Here is a 20,079-nt window from a genome sequence, read left to right on the forward strand (position 1 = left end):
TACAATCTATAAAATAGTCAAAATAAGTTTACCCAAACACAAGGGTAGGTTGTTTTAAAAAGCTTTAATATTTTGAAAAGCCAGAGAAATAGTATTGGCTATTCAAAACAAGATTACAAGGATTGTCAAAAGCAGATTCGGTTTAATGCAAATAAATCTACTGCTTTGGTTAAATCCCTTCATAGAAGACTAAATGATGTATTTCATAAAAGTACAAAGTATAGAAGCTAAAAGAAAAAAAACTAAATTCAAACTGAACTCATTCAATCAAAATAAAACATACAAAAATGAATAAAGTGCCTTTTATGAGCAATTGAACAATAATCCTGTTGTGATGGCTTGATTCAGCCATCAGCATTTAGTTTGTATCATGTTCAGTAAACACCCGCACACCCACATTATGAAATAATGCAAAGTTGACATGTCAGATAGTGGCTGAGATCTCTTAGGCACAGCTGAATGATAAAATGTTCTGTTATACATATTTATACACAGCATTAAATGTACAGTTTGCATATTTTTGTAATACAATTACGTGGCTCTCTCAACTAAAGAGAAATAACTGACCACAAGAGTAAAGATAAGATAAAGTGCAGTCAAATTAAAGTTATCAGTACTGAAATATTACATGATGAGAATGAAAAACACAGAGATATAAGCTCACAGGATTCAACACATAACTGTAATGTAACTGGAATGTGATTTCCAAACTCAATGCAATTACATTAAATCGAAAAAAATCACTAAAGTTATTTCTGTTCCTGAAATGAAGTATAAATCTGCAGCAACTGAGAGCAATTTTGTTATAATAATATGAGATGTTAATCTTTAAAGTATCTACCCATGTTAAATTGTATAAGATATGCTAAATAGTTAGTTTACACAAAAACATTGAATTCTGTCATAATTCACCAATACAAGGTACTATTGGGAATGTGAATAGGGGTGTGAGCTATAGAAAATTTTATGATAAAAATACCTTAATAAAATTACAATTTGAGACCATGACTTGTGTGCTGTATTTTAAATCTGATAATATTATTGGATACTTTGTGAGAGAAGCAAAATTTCATTACAACAAAAAAAAAAACTACCTGCTGCTGCAGCCATCAAGCCCATAGGCTTCATGTAAACAACATCGACCTCTAGTGGAGTAACATGAGGGTGAGTAAATCATGACAGAATTTTTTATTTTCTGGTTAAACTTTAATATTTACTCTTTATTCTGACTTGCCAGTTTAGTTAACAAAGGATAAATCTTATCCTTGGAATTAAAAAAATTAAAGTGTTTAATAAACACAGTTTTTATATACAGTAATGCACATAAGTGACTTATTACTCAGCGCCAGTACTAAACTATAGTGTCCAAATCCACCAAAACGCATTAATCTTCTTTCTGAATTTCTTTCTCTGATTTTAATTCTGAAAAAGCCTAATAAAATGCCTGAGAGTTTATAGTGGTTGCCTCCAAACAGACTTTCAGGCTTGGAAACACAAACCGGTGAACCCCAAGTATAAAGACAGAACTGTAAATAAAGGGCCATATTTTATGTGAGTTCCTGTTTAGAGACATTTCAAAGTGGAGGTTGGTCTCCAGCGGACAGAGGAGTCATAAGGAATCTCTGCTTTCGGCACAGCCATCACAGACCCGCACCGGGTGGTCCCAGCCGTGAGAGGGCACAGGCCTGGTCTTAGAGGAGCACTTGCTGCAAACTCCCTGCCCGCATGCCCTGCAGTGATGCTTTGACATGCTGGGGGTGAAGGTCTTACTGCAGCAGTGGCACTGAGTGATCTCATGGTCCGGGACCCAATATTCTGGCCTAGCCACGCCCTTTACAAAACCTGTGTGAGGATGAAAATGGGAGAACGTGAAAGAGATTAAAACTAGCAGTAAAAAATGTATAATGCTAATTTATAGAGCATTCAATAAGTATAAGAAATGTGCTTTAAAGTCCCACTGTTATTTGGAGGTAAGGATTAATTTGCATATTCATTCATCCATGTAAACTATATGAGCCAGGATGTAGAGTTTATATTCAAGATGAGCATTAAGGGAATTATTGAGTACAGGCAACGATATTTCCCAAGATGCATCACTGCTACTGCTATGGATGGGGGATCGCAATGGTCAATATAAAGACTTCAAAAGACTTCACTACAGGGGGACTTTGATGGTATTATACTGTACTGTTTTTACAAAGTGTAAGAGTTGGAAGGTAGACAGAGCGATTTATAATGCTACATTGACTAAAAAATAAACCATACTAAATTTCACAATAAATTTAGATGTTTAATACTCAGTGATGACTTTTGTTGTGTATCAACAATACTCACACAGAGGGTAATCCACAGCGGTGGAGACCATATCAAGCGTGGACTGAGCAACTTCTGTCACTCTACGGGCGACTAGGGACCGGGGTTCAATCTGGGCCACTACAAGGGACATACAACCCAAACCAGAGGCTTTAAAAATTGTAGAAGTAAATTAATCCAGTAAGAATGTGGATACTCTAGATACGAAAATACATTTTAAAGCTAAGTTACTGTCTGTACTCACCCTGTCCAGCAGGTGGCGCTCCTCCTTGTCTATAACAGGCATCACAAACTCTTACAGGGGTCCCACCCCAGCCCTTCTCAGGCACGGGCATACTGTGTGTAGAGCAGGCCTGACAGAAACCCTCACCACACGCCCGACAGTGATGTTTCCTTTCTGCTTCCTCAAACTTTCTATTGCAGCCATTACATTTCTAACAATGTGACAGACAAAAAGACAGTTTTAAGAGATTTTCTACCTCATACCATTTGTAATATATTCTCTAGCAAGCAAAAACAGTTAAATAACTATTTAAAAGACACATTATTTGGATGTTAAGTTGTATCATATTAAAGCAACCCCTCCTTTTCGAAATGTGTAGAGAACAGGATAAAACACCTTAAGTCTAATTTATAGTCGTGCGTACGGCCTACAGTGTAGTTACGCTGTAGGTTATCCGTAGCCTCTGCGTAGCCTGACGTGTACCCAGGGTAACTTCAAATTCAAGGACCTTTCAAGGACTATCCAGGTCCAAAACCCTCAAATTCAAGGACTAAATGTGGGGACACATTTCAAGTGAGAGCAAGTTATATCGTGTTACGTTTTAAGATACATTGTTAGAGTTCCCTTTCGAGGGAACTCGTGCTGCGTCACTGCGGTGACTCTTTGGGGACGCTTCCATGGGTAAGTGCGTCTGAATGTGTATATCAAAATCAACCAATGGTGAGGCTTAACTACAAAGACAGGGTGGTGCGGGAGCCAGGAATTATATCGCTATCCGAAATATTGCCAAAGACGGCGTTACAGGGACGCAGGTAGTATGGAAAGGGAGACCCAGCGTCTCCTTCCCTTCTCAGGGAACAACAGTTACATACGTAACCCGAGACGTTTTCATGTGTCAAACACAACTAAGCAAAAAAGCATTTTGGTATGAATCAACATTCGCATACAGTATATATAATCATTTAAAGCAAACAGTTTAGCACGTGTGCTTAAAAGGCTAGAAATTTTATATTATCCTACACTACACAGGGAATAATATGGATTTTTTATTGCATAAAATAGATTCAAGCACTTTTTGAATGACCTGTATCTATGTATGTATATTTTCAAAAACTTCCCAGGGCCTTTATTTCCCCTAGATTCACAAACTTTCAAGGACCCGTAGGAACCCTGTGTATCGCGCCAAATTTTTAACAGCACGTCAGTTCTACACGGACAGCAAGCGCCGTGATTGGTCCACTAGAAACCCTCCCTTCAGGTAAAGCTGCCTCATAGGTAAAAACTGCATCATAGGTATTTCCGTTTGCATTTCTGTCAGGAGATCCTTATTAAGTTACACAATGCACCTTTAAATGACTAAAGAATGAACATTGTGTTAAAACAAAATGCTAAAACGAGCAAATGTAGACATTTTCTGTGTATCTATGTGACACACACTGTTCAATGACAGAAACAGCATAAAGGTGAGTAATTGAGCCACTGCATGCGCATTCTGCCATTCAATATACTGTAAGACAAATATACTCACAATGATTTCAGCGTTGGGTTTCCAGTAGGGTGGAGCCACCTGATCTGTGAGCCAGGCAGTTACAGCTTTGGTTGGTCCTGAACTGTATTCAGTCACTGACTGGATGATAAAATTCACACCATCTAAAACCCTCTGAGCTGCATTCTGATGGTCCGTCTGGAAAGTGTCAGTCTAGAAACATAAAACAAACGTGAGCTCCGGTGAGCCTCAATAGAGTGATCACATTTAAACCAAAGGTAGTGATGTAGGGACTCACCCCCTGCCACACATGCTTAACCTCCGGCCGCACCACACTGCTCTCTGGGTCCTGGTTGCCTATCCAGTACTGCTCCGGTAGATGATGCCACAGCTGGCACACTCCAAAACATATCTGCAGAGAAAGACCAGGTTAAAACTTATAGATGAAGACAGGCTTCAACGTCCAGCTTACAAGATGTCACTCACCCAGACCATGCATACTTGGCCAGACCAAGCCATTGGTTTTCGGTCGAGGCAGATGTTTTGGGCACAACGATCACTTCCCGTCCACCCTCATAGCACCTCTGTAAAAAAATTGATTTGTCAGGGTTATTCTTAATGGTTCAGCTTTAAATTACAATATCTATACATATTAAACACCTCAATTAATGTGCTGATTACCCGTTTAACAAAATGTACATTTACCAATTAATTTGCTTTATTGAGATAATTAAGTAAAATAACAACTAATATTAGGAATAAAATGCAACCCTGCCTGTGAAAACCCAGCTAGTCATTTTTTTTTTGTGATTTACGGTTTTCAGCAAAACAACAACAACATCCTACATCAAGTAAAAAACATTCATGTCAAAAATTGAAATAAATGTTTGACAAACTATGACGCTCAACATTAGATTTTGAGACTTTAGCCTGGTTTTCACAGACAGGAACACAAACATTTCAAAGCAAAGGTGGTGGGAAGTTGTTACCTTGCAGATGAGAACTTTATTGTTGTATTGGTGGGCATACTGGCACAGTCCATCAGCCATGTGAGGGATGCCATCTTTCTGGTGGTTCATGCCATTCTTACACCGAACGCTGAAACCATAACAATTTTGGAAACTTTAGCTTTGATTTTTGCAAATCTACATGCATACGTTTTCTCAAAAGTCACTGAACTGAAGTGCAAAACAATTCTGTTTTCAAACAGATTTCCTGAACACTTATAAATCTGCTATTGGTAGAGAAAATGATACACAGTTTCCATAGTTTTCAGGACACGGTTCCCTGTACAATAAGCAAGAGCAGAAAGTAATTTAACCAAAAAGACAAACCTTAGTAGGGATGTTCATTTCAGTGCTTGTTAACCGAACGTTAACCGTTAACTGATAAGATTTTAATATTAAATTGTCATTGAGTAAAAATTCAGTTGACATGGTAAAAACAATACAAACATTTAATTTAATTTAAACGTGCAAACAGCAGCAACAAATCAACAACAGAACCAGGATTAATACATTATCAAATTTTCATGCATTGAAAAGCATGCGATCAATCCAGCGGATTAATATCCAAAGAAGGCAGTTTGTCTCTTTTTCATCTACCACAGTGGACATTTCTAAAGCAGGACACATTTAAAAAAAATATCTTTCTCTGTTTGTGCAAGAAGAGAGATGTTTATGGTCAGGGTCTAGAACAGGGGTCTGTCCAGTGGGACCTCGTCATCTTGTGCACATGTGTGCGTCTCCAAGCCATACTCAAGCATGGACACATATGCAGTACAAATGATTTCTCAAACAAATGATTTCTTTACCACACCGTCAGGGCAACATTAATTCATGTCAGTTACAGGCCTTTCACAAATTAAGGATAGAAAAGTTGCAAAATGTCTAAAGGCACGTGTCGATAATATTAATTGGTCATAAATTCTTACTCTCTTTGGGTCAATATGAACATTCCTACCCCTTAGCTTTAAATTGCATACAATCTTTAATCTTTAAATCTCAAGTTTATCAGATATATAAAAGCAACACTAAAGAGTTTTTGCTCTTTGCTCCCCCTACAGGTTGGAAGCGGAATTTTCCATTACCACTGTCTTAAATAATTTAGCCTCCTTCAGCTCTCCACAACGAGTATAAGCCCGCCCTATGTTCACTCTAGTTCGAGCTCTTTCTTGTGCTCCTGTTTTCTTTTCTTCGTCTCCTCCGAAATGAAACCCTTCCTTTTTTTTGCAGGCTCCGCCATGATGACAATTGAAAAGCTGCATGAACGCTAATGGTATCTTTCTTTTATATGTACCTGCCGAGTATGCTCCACCCACAGCCTGCAGGATGCTCCACTGCCGTAAAGCAAGTTTTTGTAGTTTTCACTCGAACTATAGGACCGCTACCCGACGGTTTGAAACTTCTTTAGTGCGGTTTTGGCTGATAGAGGCCTGCAAAGCGAATGTGAAAGTGCCGTTCACCCGGTTTCGAGTGGATGAATGACTGAAACTTTTTTGGTAACGTTATTTTAAGGTAAAAAAACTCTTTGGTGTTGCTTTAATTGTTATATCCACGTGCATCTTGAGCTTCTTGTGTATAGGTTTGTGATATTCGTTTGTTTAAATCTGTGTATATACTGTATACTGTGTGTTTGCATTTTCCTAAACCCCTGATGATAAGTGTCCCGACATTAGAAAAATATTAGTCTAGACTCATGTTTTCCGTTTTAGAGGAGGGAAATATACATGCATTGAGTTTTTGGGAGACAACATACTTTGTAGGATATATGTAAATGTAAAGACACAAACTTGTAGCAATAATACCCAACAAATGGAGGAGGGACGACTCTTAAGAGAAAAAATAATATTTATTTTAATTTTTTTTGCTGTGAAACCCTGTTATGGACATGACATTTCTCCTTTATAGACTAGGCATGGGCCGGTTACCGGTTTCAAGCTATACTGAGGTTTTAAACAGTCAAGGTTTCAAAACCAATAAAACTTTTTTTGTAATACCGTCTCCAAGGTATGAGCTGTGTTATGTTTAATATACCTTAATATTCATACTATACAGTACTGTTTTAACGGTCAATGAGTAGGTACTTAATCTAATTCAGGACCACAGCAATATTGGACATTGGTGATAACATTAACGTCTGGAGGGTTATAATGTAGCAGTATCCTCCTCCTCCTCCTCATCATTCTACATCAGTGTGCATTCAATCTACTCTGCTTTGAGTACAGACTGAACTTACTTGCAGCTGAGACAGGCTGACGGACACGTGAAATATTCGTCAGGAAAGAAGGAGCATATGTTGATTTTCTCATCCGAGATCTCTCCACAGAACCTGTCACTCAATGCCTGACAGAAGACAGAGCAGTGAAGATCAGATTCAGTTGCATGCTCAAAGGTGAATGTGTGTACATACCCAATCCCAGAATGTGTTTTTGGAACCTTACGCATCATGTTAAATATATTAAAAGATCCACAAGCTTTCAAATATGTTATTTTGTATTTTTACTCTACTTAGCAGTATTTCTCTTAAAGAGTACCACTTGAATTGATTTATAATGTTATATATATATAATAATATTAATACAGTATGGCTTAAATTAACCCTTTATAGAGCCGCTGCGAGGAGTTACCTTCAGTGCACTGAACACGATGGCAGGCTGTCGTGGAGCTCGTGTGGCTGTGTTGTTCACCTGGTCGTTGACTATCTTCATTAACTGTGAGTAGTCTGTAGGTGGAGTGATAGTCTGAGTCCCAACATACTGAACTGAGTTGAAGGCTTCTGTGCTCTGGCCCAGATCATGAAAACGCTTTTGAAGAAGTGTGTCTGCTTGCACCGGGACAGAACTATCTGTATTTAAGAACAAAAATAGAAAAAATCTAACAAAATCTTATCTAATTTTAATCAATATAAATATAAAAAGTGTATGTGTATAAAAAACTTGCCATTTAGCAGATACTTTTTTTTATCTATTATTGTTTATATTATCAGAATCAGATGGTACACATGGGAATAATATCTTTACTTAAGGGCGTAATCGTTATTGAGCAATGTATTCTTAGTACATCTCTGCACCTGCGTCATCTCACCTTGAGATTAATCCTGCAAACTGTGTCTAAGGCAACTAGATACTGTAACCATCAAGATACCTCTTATGGTTAAGTTGACAAAAAAGACAACAAAAACACAGAACAGCACAGCTATTATGTGATGTTCTTTATAGAATAAAGCATATAGTCACAAAAAGTGTACATGCCGAGTGATCACAGTGGATATTGTGTTACCTAAACTAAAAGCACTTCATGGGATATTCTTAGACGAGTGTAACTCTGATCACATTTGTGAGTATGCACCATTACGCGCTGTCACGTTTATAACACCACCTCAGATCTAAACACTGGGTGTTATTATATTTCAGACATTTTATTTGTATTTAAGTCGACAAGCCTGCTTGTTTACGTTGAGTTTCTCTCCTCACGTCAGAGTTGCGGGCTGTAGCTTTGAAACCAATTCCAGACGAATGTATTCGTTTTAAACTGTGTGTATTCATCAAAGACAGATAAAGTAATGCTTACAGTAATACTTTCTCTTTGCCTGTCACTGTCCGCTCTGTGTGTGCGCACTGCCTTGGTGACGTAATTTTCCCACCGGTTAATCACCGGGTGGGAGGGGCTTATAAATGCGCATGCAGACATGCACATTTTACTTTCACTTTTGAATTACGCAACTGTTTAAATGCAGTGCTTGCGTAAGCTGCGTTAAATCGCGTGTGAATTTGCGTGCAATGCGAGTGCAACAGCTGGTTTACTTAAGTGCTTGAGTCAATGTGCACAGGTAATTCTCAAAGAACCCGCCAGTCCCAAGTAGAGCAACCGGCTACTTCTCCATAAAGCGCTGCTTGATGATGGGTTTAATATTTTTCTCGATGAAAAACACAACAACAAAATGATCTCGCTTATATTAAACATCATATATGTATATTATAACAAAAACTAGTAAGCACGCGGCTTCTGTCATCATCTGGTCAGTCAGCTCGCCTCGCAAACTCTGACAGAAATAAATGAAATCTGACACCTGCTGCTCTGTGAAGTGGCGCGCGTTCAGCTCCGCTAAATTCAGGCAGCAGACACATTCAGTTGTAAGTGTTTGCTCTCTCTAACAAAACTAAATGATTTAATTACACAAAAATATCAAAACGACGGTGAAAGACGGTGTCGCGGTGGGCAAGTGATCTAACCGGTGAGAGGCTGAAGCACCGGTTATCACCGTTTCACCGACTATCGCGGCAAGCCTAATATGCGTGGACCCTGAGCTGTTCATGCCTCTGAGATAGACAGACAGAAATAACAGAGGCGGCTAAAACGTTAATGTTATTTATTTTTATTTTAAAAAACACACACATGTAAACACCATGGAAAATATTATCTAAAAAAAAATACAAAAATCATTGAGGTCATGTTTATTGAGGTTGAGGTTATGTTTAAGTGTGATAAGTAGATAAAGTAATTATTGATACAGGCCCAGTGCTAATTATTCTGTTTGCAATATTTTTGTATGCAAATTACAAACCCGTTTGTGTGGATTTTTATAACTCAATCTGTGACTCATTTTGGAGGTTGCATCGTCTGGAGCGAAGTCGCTTTTATAGGCCATTGTGGTGGTCTCATTTAAGTAACTGGCAATCGTGCTGTCAACATACACTATTGAGTAAACTGGCAGTGGGTTGGATCAAACAGACCAAAAAACAGACACAGAACGCACGAGAGAATAAATGGCTATGGAATTGTTTTTCCGAGAAACAGATATGTGAACATAACATGTTTCATAAATATCTATGAATATATTCCAGTATTTTTTTAGGTAGTACAGTCAAATGCCTACCTACTGCACCTTTAAACAATATGGGCTATTATTAATTAAATGGACATTTGATGCATTTGAAGACTTTAAGTGGAAGACAATTTTCCCTATTCTGATTTAATATTTAAACTTCACCAAATGAACGTAAAAAAATCAGAATTGATCATTTAACTACAGGACACTAGAACAAATTGAAATTCTCATCACTAAGCTGAGAGAAATAAAAGCAGATATGACGAAACAACACAGCATTAGCAAATCTTCCTGCGAGTTTCTTCACCCCCTGGCTATATAAAGGCCTTGTGAGGGTGTACAGACCTACATTTTAGAAACAATCCCTGTGCTTCAGGCTAGTCACAAAACTGACATGTATCAGAAAAACTCTCTCTTTGTACTGATAAACAAAACCCAGGCTCACATACATACCACTGCTTACATTTCTGCATAACCTAAAATACATAGCTGCGGGTACATATCGCTGCATCTTTTGAGTGGAATGTTCACTGGACATTTGTTGAGTTTTCGTCTGTTTTGAAGAGGGAGTTACCAATTATGCACAATTTAAAACCTGCTCGTCTATGTTAAAGGTGCAATGTGTAACTTTTAGAAGGATCTCTTGACAGAGATGCAATATATTATACATAACTATATTGTCAGTGGTTTTTAGAGACCTTACATCATGAATTGTTACATTTTTATAAATTGTTCAGTATTGTCTGCTGTGCAACCTTGTATGAACTTGCATCAAAACAGAGAAAAAACAAGTGCCTCCAGTGGACAGTCCAACCGAAATATGCAGCGATATGTACAAGAAGAAAAAAATTTCAGGTTATGCAGAAATATATGCAGGGATACGTAATTCCAATGAGTCTGTGTAGGATAAACAATAAGTACTTACCCTGACCCAACAGCTGAGTGCGAGAGGTCTCCTGAAAAACAATTACAGCGGGCCCAAGGCTGGACAGAGGCACATTTAGACCACAGCGGTTGGAAAGCGTCTTGAGCTCAGGAGTAAAGTACTTCAGGTAAGCGGCCGACGCGCTGCCGAGGAACTGAAACAAGTCGTTGTGCAGCCTCTCGGCTCGTGTGCGGTAAATGGCCACATCTGACACGGCCAGAACCTTCAGCAGCAGACGCATCCTCCGGTTTTGCTGGTTGGTGGCACCGAGCAGCCCCTCCGTATCCAGCACTATCAAGTTTAGGTGAGGATCGTAAGCGGCCCATACCCCCACTGTGCAGGAGGTTGGGGAAGGAGACGTAGCAAACACCTCCTCGCCTTCGAAAAGAACGTGATTGAGCGTGTGGGACTTGCCATCACCCGTGTTGCCGAAGATGGAAACAACTTTGACTCCTTGAGCGGCACTGCAGCCCAAACGCTGCAAAAAATGGGCTTCGTCGTTTACCTGGATGAGAGGAAAAGTATATGAGAATAAAAGTCTAAAATAATATAAAACACTTTGGCATACGATTTTAATCAAAGCTAGTTGCCGTGCATTCAATCTATACATTTTATCAGTATGACTAATCCTTGGGATCAAACCCATGACCTTTGCATTCCTACTGTTATACCTATTAATAGCTCTTCTGTGCCCCACCCAAACTAAGTCATTATTTATAGGCATGAAGTCATCATGAGTCAGTCCAAAGTATATGAACCTACATTAACTTTCTCCATCTAAATATATCTCTATTCCAGAATATCATCATTCATACAGCGTTATTCTCTCTATAATGTCTGCATTAGATTGATATCTGCTTGTTATGTCATAACTTAAGAAATAGTGTTTCCGGGTCCAAGCCTCCGCTCATTTCAATAGAGGAAATTATTTAAACAGCTGTTATAAGCACTATTTATTCATATTACACATTTAAGCGATTTTTTTACATAGCAGTCTCCAGGCTTACAGAATCAGAGACAGCAATATATTAATAATTCGTAAAAAATCCATGTCAATGAGTACATGCCTGGTCATCTCGGATTTAGTTATGGAGATAAAAATAAAGATCGGGTGTTTTTGTGTTATTTCTTTTGGCATATGAGATCAACTGGACCCGGAAGTGCTGCATGATGTCAGACTTAACAAGCGGATAGTCTGTGCCCAAGTCTGTCTGTAGTGACACTAACAATAATTGCTGTGTGTCAGTCTGGCTACAGTGAAGTGTTTAAAATGCACAATTCTTTATTATCAATGATGATTCTTTATTAAATATATTTAGCTATAAAACAGTAGCATGCAGGATTTACCTACAACTAAAGAAACTGTGTATGTTTTCCCCTATTGGTGTTGAACCAAAGTTGCTCTACTATAAAAATACACCATCTGGCCTGCTACACTTACAGAAAAATGTATAGTTATAATAATAAAGTAATAGAGACATAGTTGACAAATATATAGTGACATTTTTTTCGTAAAACACCATTTTTGAAGAAACAAATCATATATGGTGTGATGTTTGAGAAAATATAAGGAGTTACAAACTGTCAATTCTTTTACTCTTTTTACTCTCATTTTTACTGAACGGTACCATAAATATTTGTCCTATTGTGTGACTTTGCAAAAATTTCGAGAAAATCACTTAATAATATAAAAAAAACATGAAAGAAATGTAATCTACTTGACATAACTTTTCTCCTTTGACTAGTTAGACATTTGTGGGGCAGTCGTGGCCTAAATATTAGAGGTGTGCGTGTTTTCACAGAGACTTGACTCCATACTTGACAATAACGTCACTGAACTTCAATATTTACATTTAATTTGATTTTGTTTCAATAGTAGAGACAAACTTTAATGTCCTCCTTTAAAAATCATTTTAAGATAAGTTATATTTATATCTCCCCTAATGCAATTCTCAACTATGCTTTATAATATTTTTAGATATAAACAAATAATTTTATGTGCATTATTATGTAATTTTATGTTTATTTTATGTGTGTCACACAATAGGACATTAAATCACACTAAAATTTACCATTGTATCGAAATGATTAGACATGTTAAAATTAATGATGAACAAACATATTCGTGTGATATATGTAAGGAATAATTGACGACAGGCCATTGAATTATAAGAAAATAATGCACACCCAATGTGCAATGCAGCACAGCGCGAAGCAGGAGTAAATTATTCCTCTTATACCACAGTTACCACAAACATTGCTCTGGTGCCTATTTTTAAGACATTTGACAAGTTAGGTGTTGGTTATCTGAAATGAATGCATACCCACATAAAAATTTTTAGCCAATCAGAATACAGCATTCAACAGACCCCTGGTATAAACATGGCATTATAATAAAATGGTAACTGTTGTTTATAGAAAACATTTATTCTTATAAACCAATCTTGTGATCTAACGTATAATTGAGCGGTTTCCCGGACAGGGATTAGACTAGTCCTAGACTAAAATAAATGTAAGAGCTGTCCAAACTGAAAACAACTTGCACTGACATATCTTAAAATACATCAATGCCCTTAGTTTTGCCTCAAAATGCACGCCAGTAATGTTTGTTGTAAGTCATGTTTGTTTTATTTCCTTAAAAAACTAAAGCCTAGTCCTGGTTTAAACTAATCCCTGTCTGGGAAACTACCCCATTGTGTTGACATGTACGTCAACACGCTCTTCTACTGTACCACGTGGCCCCACACATGCTAATAACAAAATACAGCACAATAATAAAGTTAACAACACTAACGAAAGATCAGTAAAATTCAGGGTCAGAGTTCAGTAATATAATACAAGTATAGTGCTTGACATCAATAAACCCTTTTGAGCTTAGCTTTTGATTTAACTTAACAGCTAACGTTAAGTTATGGTTATGACTCATATATCTGAATATATTTATTTAAATTACGCATACATATTACGCTTCATTAGATTAACTGATAAATACGCATTCTTACTAAAACGGAAAAAATGCATAAAAACAACGAAACTGTATGCTCTGTTTACCTACTAGCTCGATGGCTAACTCAGAAGCTAACAAAAACAAACCTTCAAGTTTTCGTTTTCGTCCACCAGAAGGAAACTTCGTCCGTTTTCCGGCTCCTCCTCCACCTTAGCAGGCTCGAGAGAAATGTCATCCATCTCTTTTAGTAGCATTTCTGACATAATGAAACATTTAAAACCATCACAAATGTATAGAAAGCTGAGTTAGAAGTGTCCCATCATGAGACAGACAGGACTGCTGCTGCTGCTAGTTAAGTTTGTAAATTTCCTCCAGAGGGCGCTGTTGCTATTTTAACGCTTTCACTTTCATTATTGAGCTCATTGTATTGCCCTCTTGTGGCAATTCTTATTTACTGCCATTTATCACTCTACCTGGTCAATACTGTAACAATCAAATCAATAAAAAGTCTGAATAAAATCACATTTCATATCATCTTATAATTAGTCCATTAAACTATTGTAAAATAAGATCAATACACACTCAACAATAAGTGTGCTGATCACTTATTATTGATTGCACATTAGCTTTACAGAGTATCATCCAGTTTGATGTTTAAATAAACAGTCAATTTATAAAAAGCACATGTTTCCACACTGTAGGAATCATATATGAATCAACAGGACATTCAATTCAGAGTCATTCCATAGAGCTTGCTAAGGTTCATTAAATATTTGTTAGCAGGGATCTATAAATATCACATGTCACAGAATGCCTTCAAAGTGGCGCCATTGCAGTTAACTGGACTGGAGAGCCCTTTTAGTCACTTCCCTTTACTTTAGATGTCAGTCTGGCCTGTTGTCACAATATTTAAGTACAAGGGTCAATTAATTCTCAATGCATATGAAGATAAATAACATATAAGAATCAAACTGATGTTATTGTGCATACGTGTGATCTTACCATTTGCCTCTGTACTGTCATTTTTAAACTATAGATTTACATCTCAGCCCAAGGTACTTAAAAAATTACGGTAATGTAGAGATCTCATGCTACCCCAGATGTTTGCTCCAGGTGGTGCCATAGAATTCCATATGAATATGATGCATGGGAAGAAAAAGGTATTTTTTATGATAAGTGTATTTACTTCCATAATCTATAATACTGTAGAAAACATTTTAAGAATAAAATACTGTAAATACAAATTGCTTAACATTCTTTAATATTTTTCTACTATTTCTATTCCTAGTCAAAGAGAAAGAGAGAGAGAGAAAGAGAGAAATACAGTCAGACTGACAGTTCAGTAATCCAACCTTGAATTTACAGTAGATGTTTTGGCTTACCCATACAAAATCTAGGCGGGACTAGTATACAGTTACAGCAATGCATTGTGGTAGCTGTAGTACAGGTACCGCTTAGCCATGAAGTCAGTCAGAGATTGAAAACTACATTGCCCTTTACTCACCATCAGACAGGCGTGCTCCCATTGGTTGGATCCTGCAGCCGCAGCCCCAGAGAATGAATGAAATTGAAATTGCTGGTATATTACATGTACAATACCGGGGATCTGCAGTCTTACATTGTATCATTCTATATCAAAATGGCCACAGTGGTCCAAAATCCTCTGAAATCGTAAGTAAAAAATATTTATATTTTAATGCTTATTAGAATTCACGTCATGCAACAACCAGCATTCGTTTCTATTCACAAATATGCAAACATCTTTAAAGTATAAATTGCCGGTGAGGTTTAAACTGCGAATGCATGCTGAAATGCAATAAATCAACATGCATGCGGCGACATTTTGTCATCTGGAGAAATACAGCATGTGAAAAGTGTTCAGTGTCGGGTGTTATATTCTGCATATGCACAGTTATATGAAGGAATGCCGAAAGAGAATTGACGTGACCCGGCGTCCCTGGTCAATATTGATCAGTGTGAACTTAGAGTTGTTGCTATAGCCTTTTGAAAACGCAGAGTTTACTGACTCTCCGGAGATGAGAAATGATACTTGAACATCTTTGCCTCTGATTTTGCACCTGTGTGCATTAAATTCCGTTATACTGAAATGAATTGGTATGCTGTCTGTAACAGGATAACATCGGCTGTCTGGGAAAGCTCACGCGCTATTAGTCACATTTAACGTTTACATATATACAGTAGATGCATTATATTGAGCGATGTACTGTATATGTGTGGGGAATAACAATTATTAATGTTATTTCCTTGTCAAATCGTAGCATTCAGGGTGTCATGAGATTAAAATGGTGACATTTTGACGTTTCCTCAGCGCGGTAGCATAAACGCACACTCACAGTGAAGTTTCCGTTAGATTCCTTTGTGCACACGCCGACGCCGCACGCGCTCAGTGCCGAAGAGATGCTTTGCATGCGTCTGGTTTAGAGTCGGGGACGCGCAGCGGTGCATACGCTTGTTTATATTTGCCAAGACTTTACGTTTCATACCTGATAACGGAGAAATGCGAATCATGCCCGTTTTTAAACTACCAGTTTGCGTCTCCCTGTAACTAGCACGGTTGTCTGCACCCGGCAATAAGGCAGCGAGAGATACAGTATGCATGAATGTAAGTGTTTCCTGAAGAGACCAGCGACATTTCATGAAAACTGAAAAGAGAATAGCACGCGCACCTGTCAAATACGTGCTTTGCATGGACTTTCTGAATGCATTCATGAAACCAATACCATATAGTTAATGCCATAGTGCATTCAAGCTGTACAATATTGTTATTAATATGCCTGTTCCTTGGAATCGAACCCACCTATGACTTATCAACAAGCTTTAGCACATATATAGAGCAACATGAGACATCCTCATTCATGACAAACTGTAATGAAGAGTTTAAGGTTGTTCGTTGAGAATACAGTTTTGGCAGTGATCACTAACTAAAGATACCAGAAGTGCCATGTTGGACTTGATACCGTGGAAAAACACATTTTTTGACATATAACATGCTGTCTTGAAGTACCACATTAATACCATTAGGTTAACTATGTTAATAATTTAGAATCAGTGGTATTTACAGTATCAAAGTACAATGGTATTCATCTGATACCATTACTGTACCAAGGTAAGGCCACGTTGCTAGGATTTTGCAAAGAAATAAAACCCACATGGAATGTAAGCATGTGGGTGCTCATATCTGTAATGCAAGGTAAATTCTGTATCATTAGGCCTGGTTCAAAAGCACCATAGGGTACCACCATACTATTCCATGCTTCATTTTATGTATTTATTTGTAAACACTGGTAAATACCATATATATTCTATAATACCAATATATTTGATAATTTTTCTGTATCTATGATTTCTGTATTGAGTGCTTTACTGTAAATGTCTCTATATGATGTGTTTTTTGCAAAGCTACAATGCGACAATGCAAACCTGTCAAAAGGGCTGTATAGTTTTAGTATCATCAACTAATACACAGTGCTTTTTATAAATACCTTAAATTAAGCCTTGTGTAAGAACTTGTAAACACAACACATCTTGGAGTATCTTTACTAGGTTCTCTTTAAATAACCGAGCAGTGGACTTTAGACGTTTATAGACATATGCAAGGTCAGGTCTGTGCCTTGTTGTGATTAAGATATTTGCATTGGAAACATGAATGAAAAGAGCGGCAATCAGTGTCTGAATGACTTTGACGTTCCTCTCTTCAGTAAGCCTCTTTAAAGGACCTAGTTAAAGTGCAGTACTTCTGGAGCCATGATGAGATAACAGTTAGGAAGCCAATCTAATTTACATTGCTGGCTTTTATAAATCACTCATTTTTAAGAGATGGTGATTAAATTATGCCATCCTTGATTGCTGATTATCTGCTAACTGGCGTGCCTTCACCAAAATAATGACATTTCAATGGGAATCTTTAAGCCACTGGATTAATTTCCCACGGATCTCCGTTTTTTTAATTTCCTAAATCGCTGAAATACTTTCCAGGTTGACTTAATATCTGCATTTTTCCATCTTCAACCATCTTTCTCTTGTCTCACAAAGTAATGATGCCCTGTCTCTACCTGTCATTTTACGGGATGCAGGCCTCTCGCATAGTTATTCCGCTTTGCCTCACTGATCTGAGAAAAACGAATGCTATATAATTCTTCACACTGTCGCTCCCTAAGCCGGTTTGCACCCAATGCACCAAAATCCGAGAGTGCCAGTCTGTTCCAGACTCTTACGTACTCATATACTCAGACCCTTTTTAATGTTTGTTTGCATAATCGGCCATGGGCAATTCTGTAAGGGCATTTTTTATCTTCCGAGACCGATGGGCTATTCTCTTTATCTCCCTCGTTTTTTTCCAGGGAGACTCTCTCTTTGTCTTCAACAGGAGAGAGAGGCACAGATAAGTATTTTTAGCTCTATGACCTATTTCTCTAAAGCTACCTAACTCTGTCAGTCATTGCACTGTTGAGCGAAGATCTTAAAGTATCTATAGGCTATATGTGTTGTACTGTGGTGTTGGACTTGAACTTAGTGCTACTTTGGAAGCGTCAAGAAACACTGTTTTTGGTAGGTGAGACACCTTGTGGGAAGATAATCAGATGGTGGAGTGAGTACAGAGATGGAGGGTGATGCTTCCTGGTGATTCAGTGGTGTTAGTGTGAACATCTGAGCAAAGTAGTTTGGAACGAGCCCTGTGCATGTTTTAAACACTGAAACTTCCAGTTATGAGGAGAACCAAAGCCAGGTCTATATAGTTTATGAATTAATTGCCAAAATTGCTGTTATGATGCTACTGTAGGCCATTGTGTTGCTATGCAGTTGCTAAGCAGTTCTGCTGAGTGGTTTCAGCTTGATGGTATGAGGTTGCTACACTCTTTAAACTAAAATGTGCTGCAAAAGGTTCTTTACAACGATGCCATAAGCAGAAAGGATTGATAATTTTTTCAGTTAATTTTTTCACGGTCAAACACACCCTCGCAAAGCATACTTCATTTGACTTGAATGCGTAAATAGGCATTGGACGCATGCAGGAACTCTCCTGGCTTACAGGGGTACGTAAGGAGCAGTTATGTTGGCCTAAAGGGGTGACGCCAAGTCATGTGGACATCTTTACTCTTTCATGGTACAGTTGTATAAATAAAGGTACTTCATGATTTCTTTGCACAATTTTATATAGGGCCTCCATTGTCGATGTAGCCTGCACATGTTCCAGTCTGTTTTGCTTATGCAGTTTTTCTAATGATGAGATTTGCATTGCGCACTGTACGCTGACCCTCGTGTATGCGTAAAAAGTGAACTATACTTACATATATTGGATCCTCAAAGAACCATTTAGTCAAAGGTTCTTAAAAGTACCATTTCTTTCTTACCTTAAACTAGGGATGCTCCGATCGATCGGCTTGAGATTGCTATCGGTCGATTATTTACTGTAGACGTAACACATAAGGCACTTTGTTTCATCCCCTGGTGGCTAATATATGTAATTTATAAGACACTCTTTTTTTGTCCCCTGCTGGCTAATATATGTTATTTATAAGACACTCTTTTTCGTCCTCTGCTGGCTAATATATTTCATTTGTAAGACACTCTTTTTTGTCCCCTGCTGGCTTATATATGTAATTTATAAGACACTCTTTTTCGTCCCCTGCTGGCTAATATACGTAATTTATAAGACACTCTTTTTCGTCCCCTGCTGGCTAATATATGTAATTTATAAGACACTCTTTTTCGTCCCCAGCTGGCTAATACATGTTATTTATAAGACACGCTTTTTCGTCTTCTGCTGGCTAATATTTGTCATTTATAAGACACTCTTTTTTTGTCCCCTGCTGGCTTATATATGTAATTTATAAGACACTCTTTTTTGTCCCCGGCTGGCTAATATATGTTATTTATAAGACACTCTTTTTCGTCCTCTGCTGGCTAATATATTTCATTTGTAAGACACTCTTTTTTGTCCCCGGCTGGCTTATATATGTAATTTATAAGACACTCTTTTTCGTCCCCTGCTGGCTAATATATGTAATTTATAAGACACTCTTTTTCGTCCCCAGCTGGCTAATACATGTAATTTATAAGACACGCTTTTTCGTCTTCTGCTGGCTAATATTTGTCATTTATAAGACACTCTTTTTTTGTCCCCTGCTGGCTTATATATGTAATTTATAAGACACTCTTTTTTGTCCCCGGCTGGCTAATATATGTAATGTGAAGAAATGGTTACTGTACGAATCACTGTACGAATCATAACTATAAAAAACGAACTAATCTCTTGAAAGAATCAAAATTTCCATCACTACTCGTGTTTTAAAGCTACAGTAACCGAATTTGTTAATAATAATAAAAAGAAAATC

At 37.6% G+C, this 20,079-nt stretch overlaps 2 protein-coding genes across 2 annotated transcripts in view; one reads left to right on the top strand and one right to left on the bottom strand.

Annotated features, from left to right (window-relative positions):
- Window positions 1-45: 45 nt before the first annotated feature.
- On the bottom strand, window positions 46-14,099 carry LOC135771322 (zinc finger FYVE domain-containing protein 1). The gene is given in 12 exon segments (XM_065281521.2): window positions 46-1,842; window positions 2,335-2,433; window positions 2,558-2,747; window positions 4,065-4,235; window positions 4,321-4,394; window positions 4,397-4,434; window positions 4,509-4,606; window positions 5,012-5,120; window positions 7,260-7,366; window positions 7,651-7,868; window positions 10,777-11,281; window positions 13,870-14,099. Coding segments are annotated over 12 exon segments (1,959 nt in total). The 5' UTR covers window positions 13,987-14,099; the 3' UTR covers window positions 46-1,609.
- A 1,181-nt stretch (window positions 14,100-15,280) lies between these two features.
- The window catches only part of dpf1 (double PHD fingers 1), a 70,098-nt gene continuing 65,299 nt past the window's right edge, over window positions 15,281-20,079 (top strand). Inside the window, 2 exon segments of the mRNA XM_065281522.1 lie at window positions 15,281-15,328; window positions 15,330-15,394. Coding sequence (XP_065137594.1) covers window positions 15,281-15,328; window positions 15,330-15,394 — 113 coding nt within the window.

The sequence above is a fragment of the Paramisgurnus dabryanus genome, chromosome 8 (genome assembly GCF_030506205.2).
Source record: "Paramisgurnus dabryanus chromosome 8, PD_genome_1.1, whole genome shotgun sequence".
Taxonomy (NCBI): Eukaryota; Metazoa; Chordata; class Actinopteri; order Cypriniformes; family Cobitidae; genus Paramisgurnus; species Paramisgurnus dabryanus.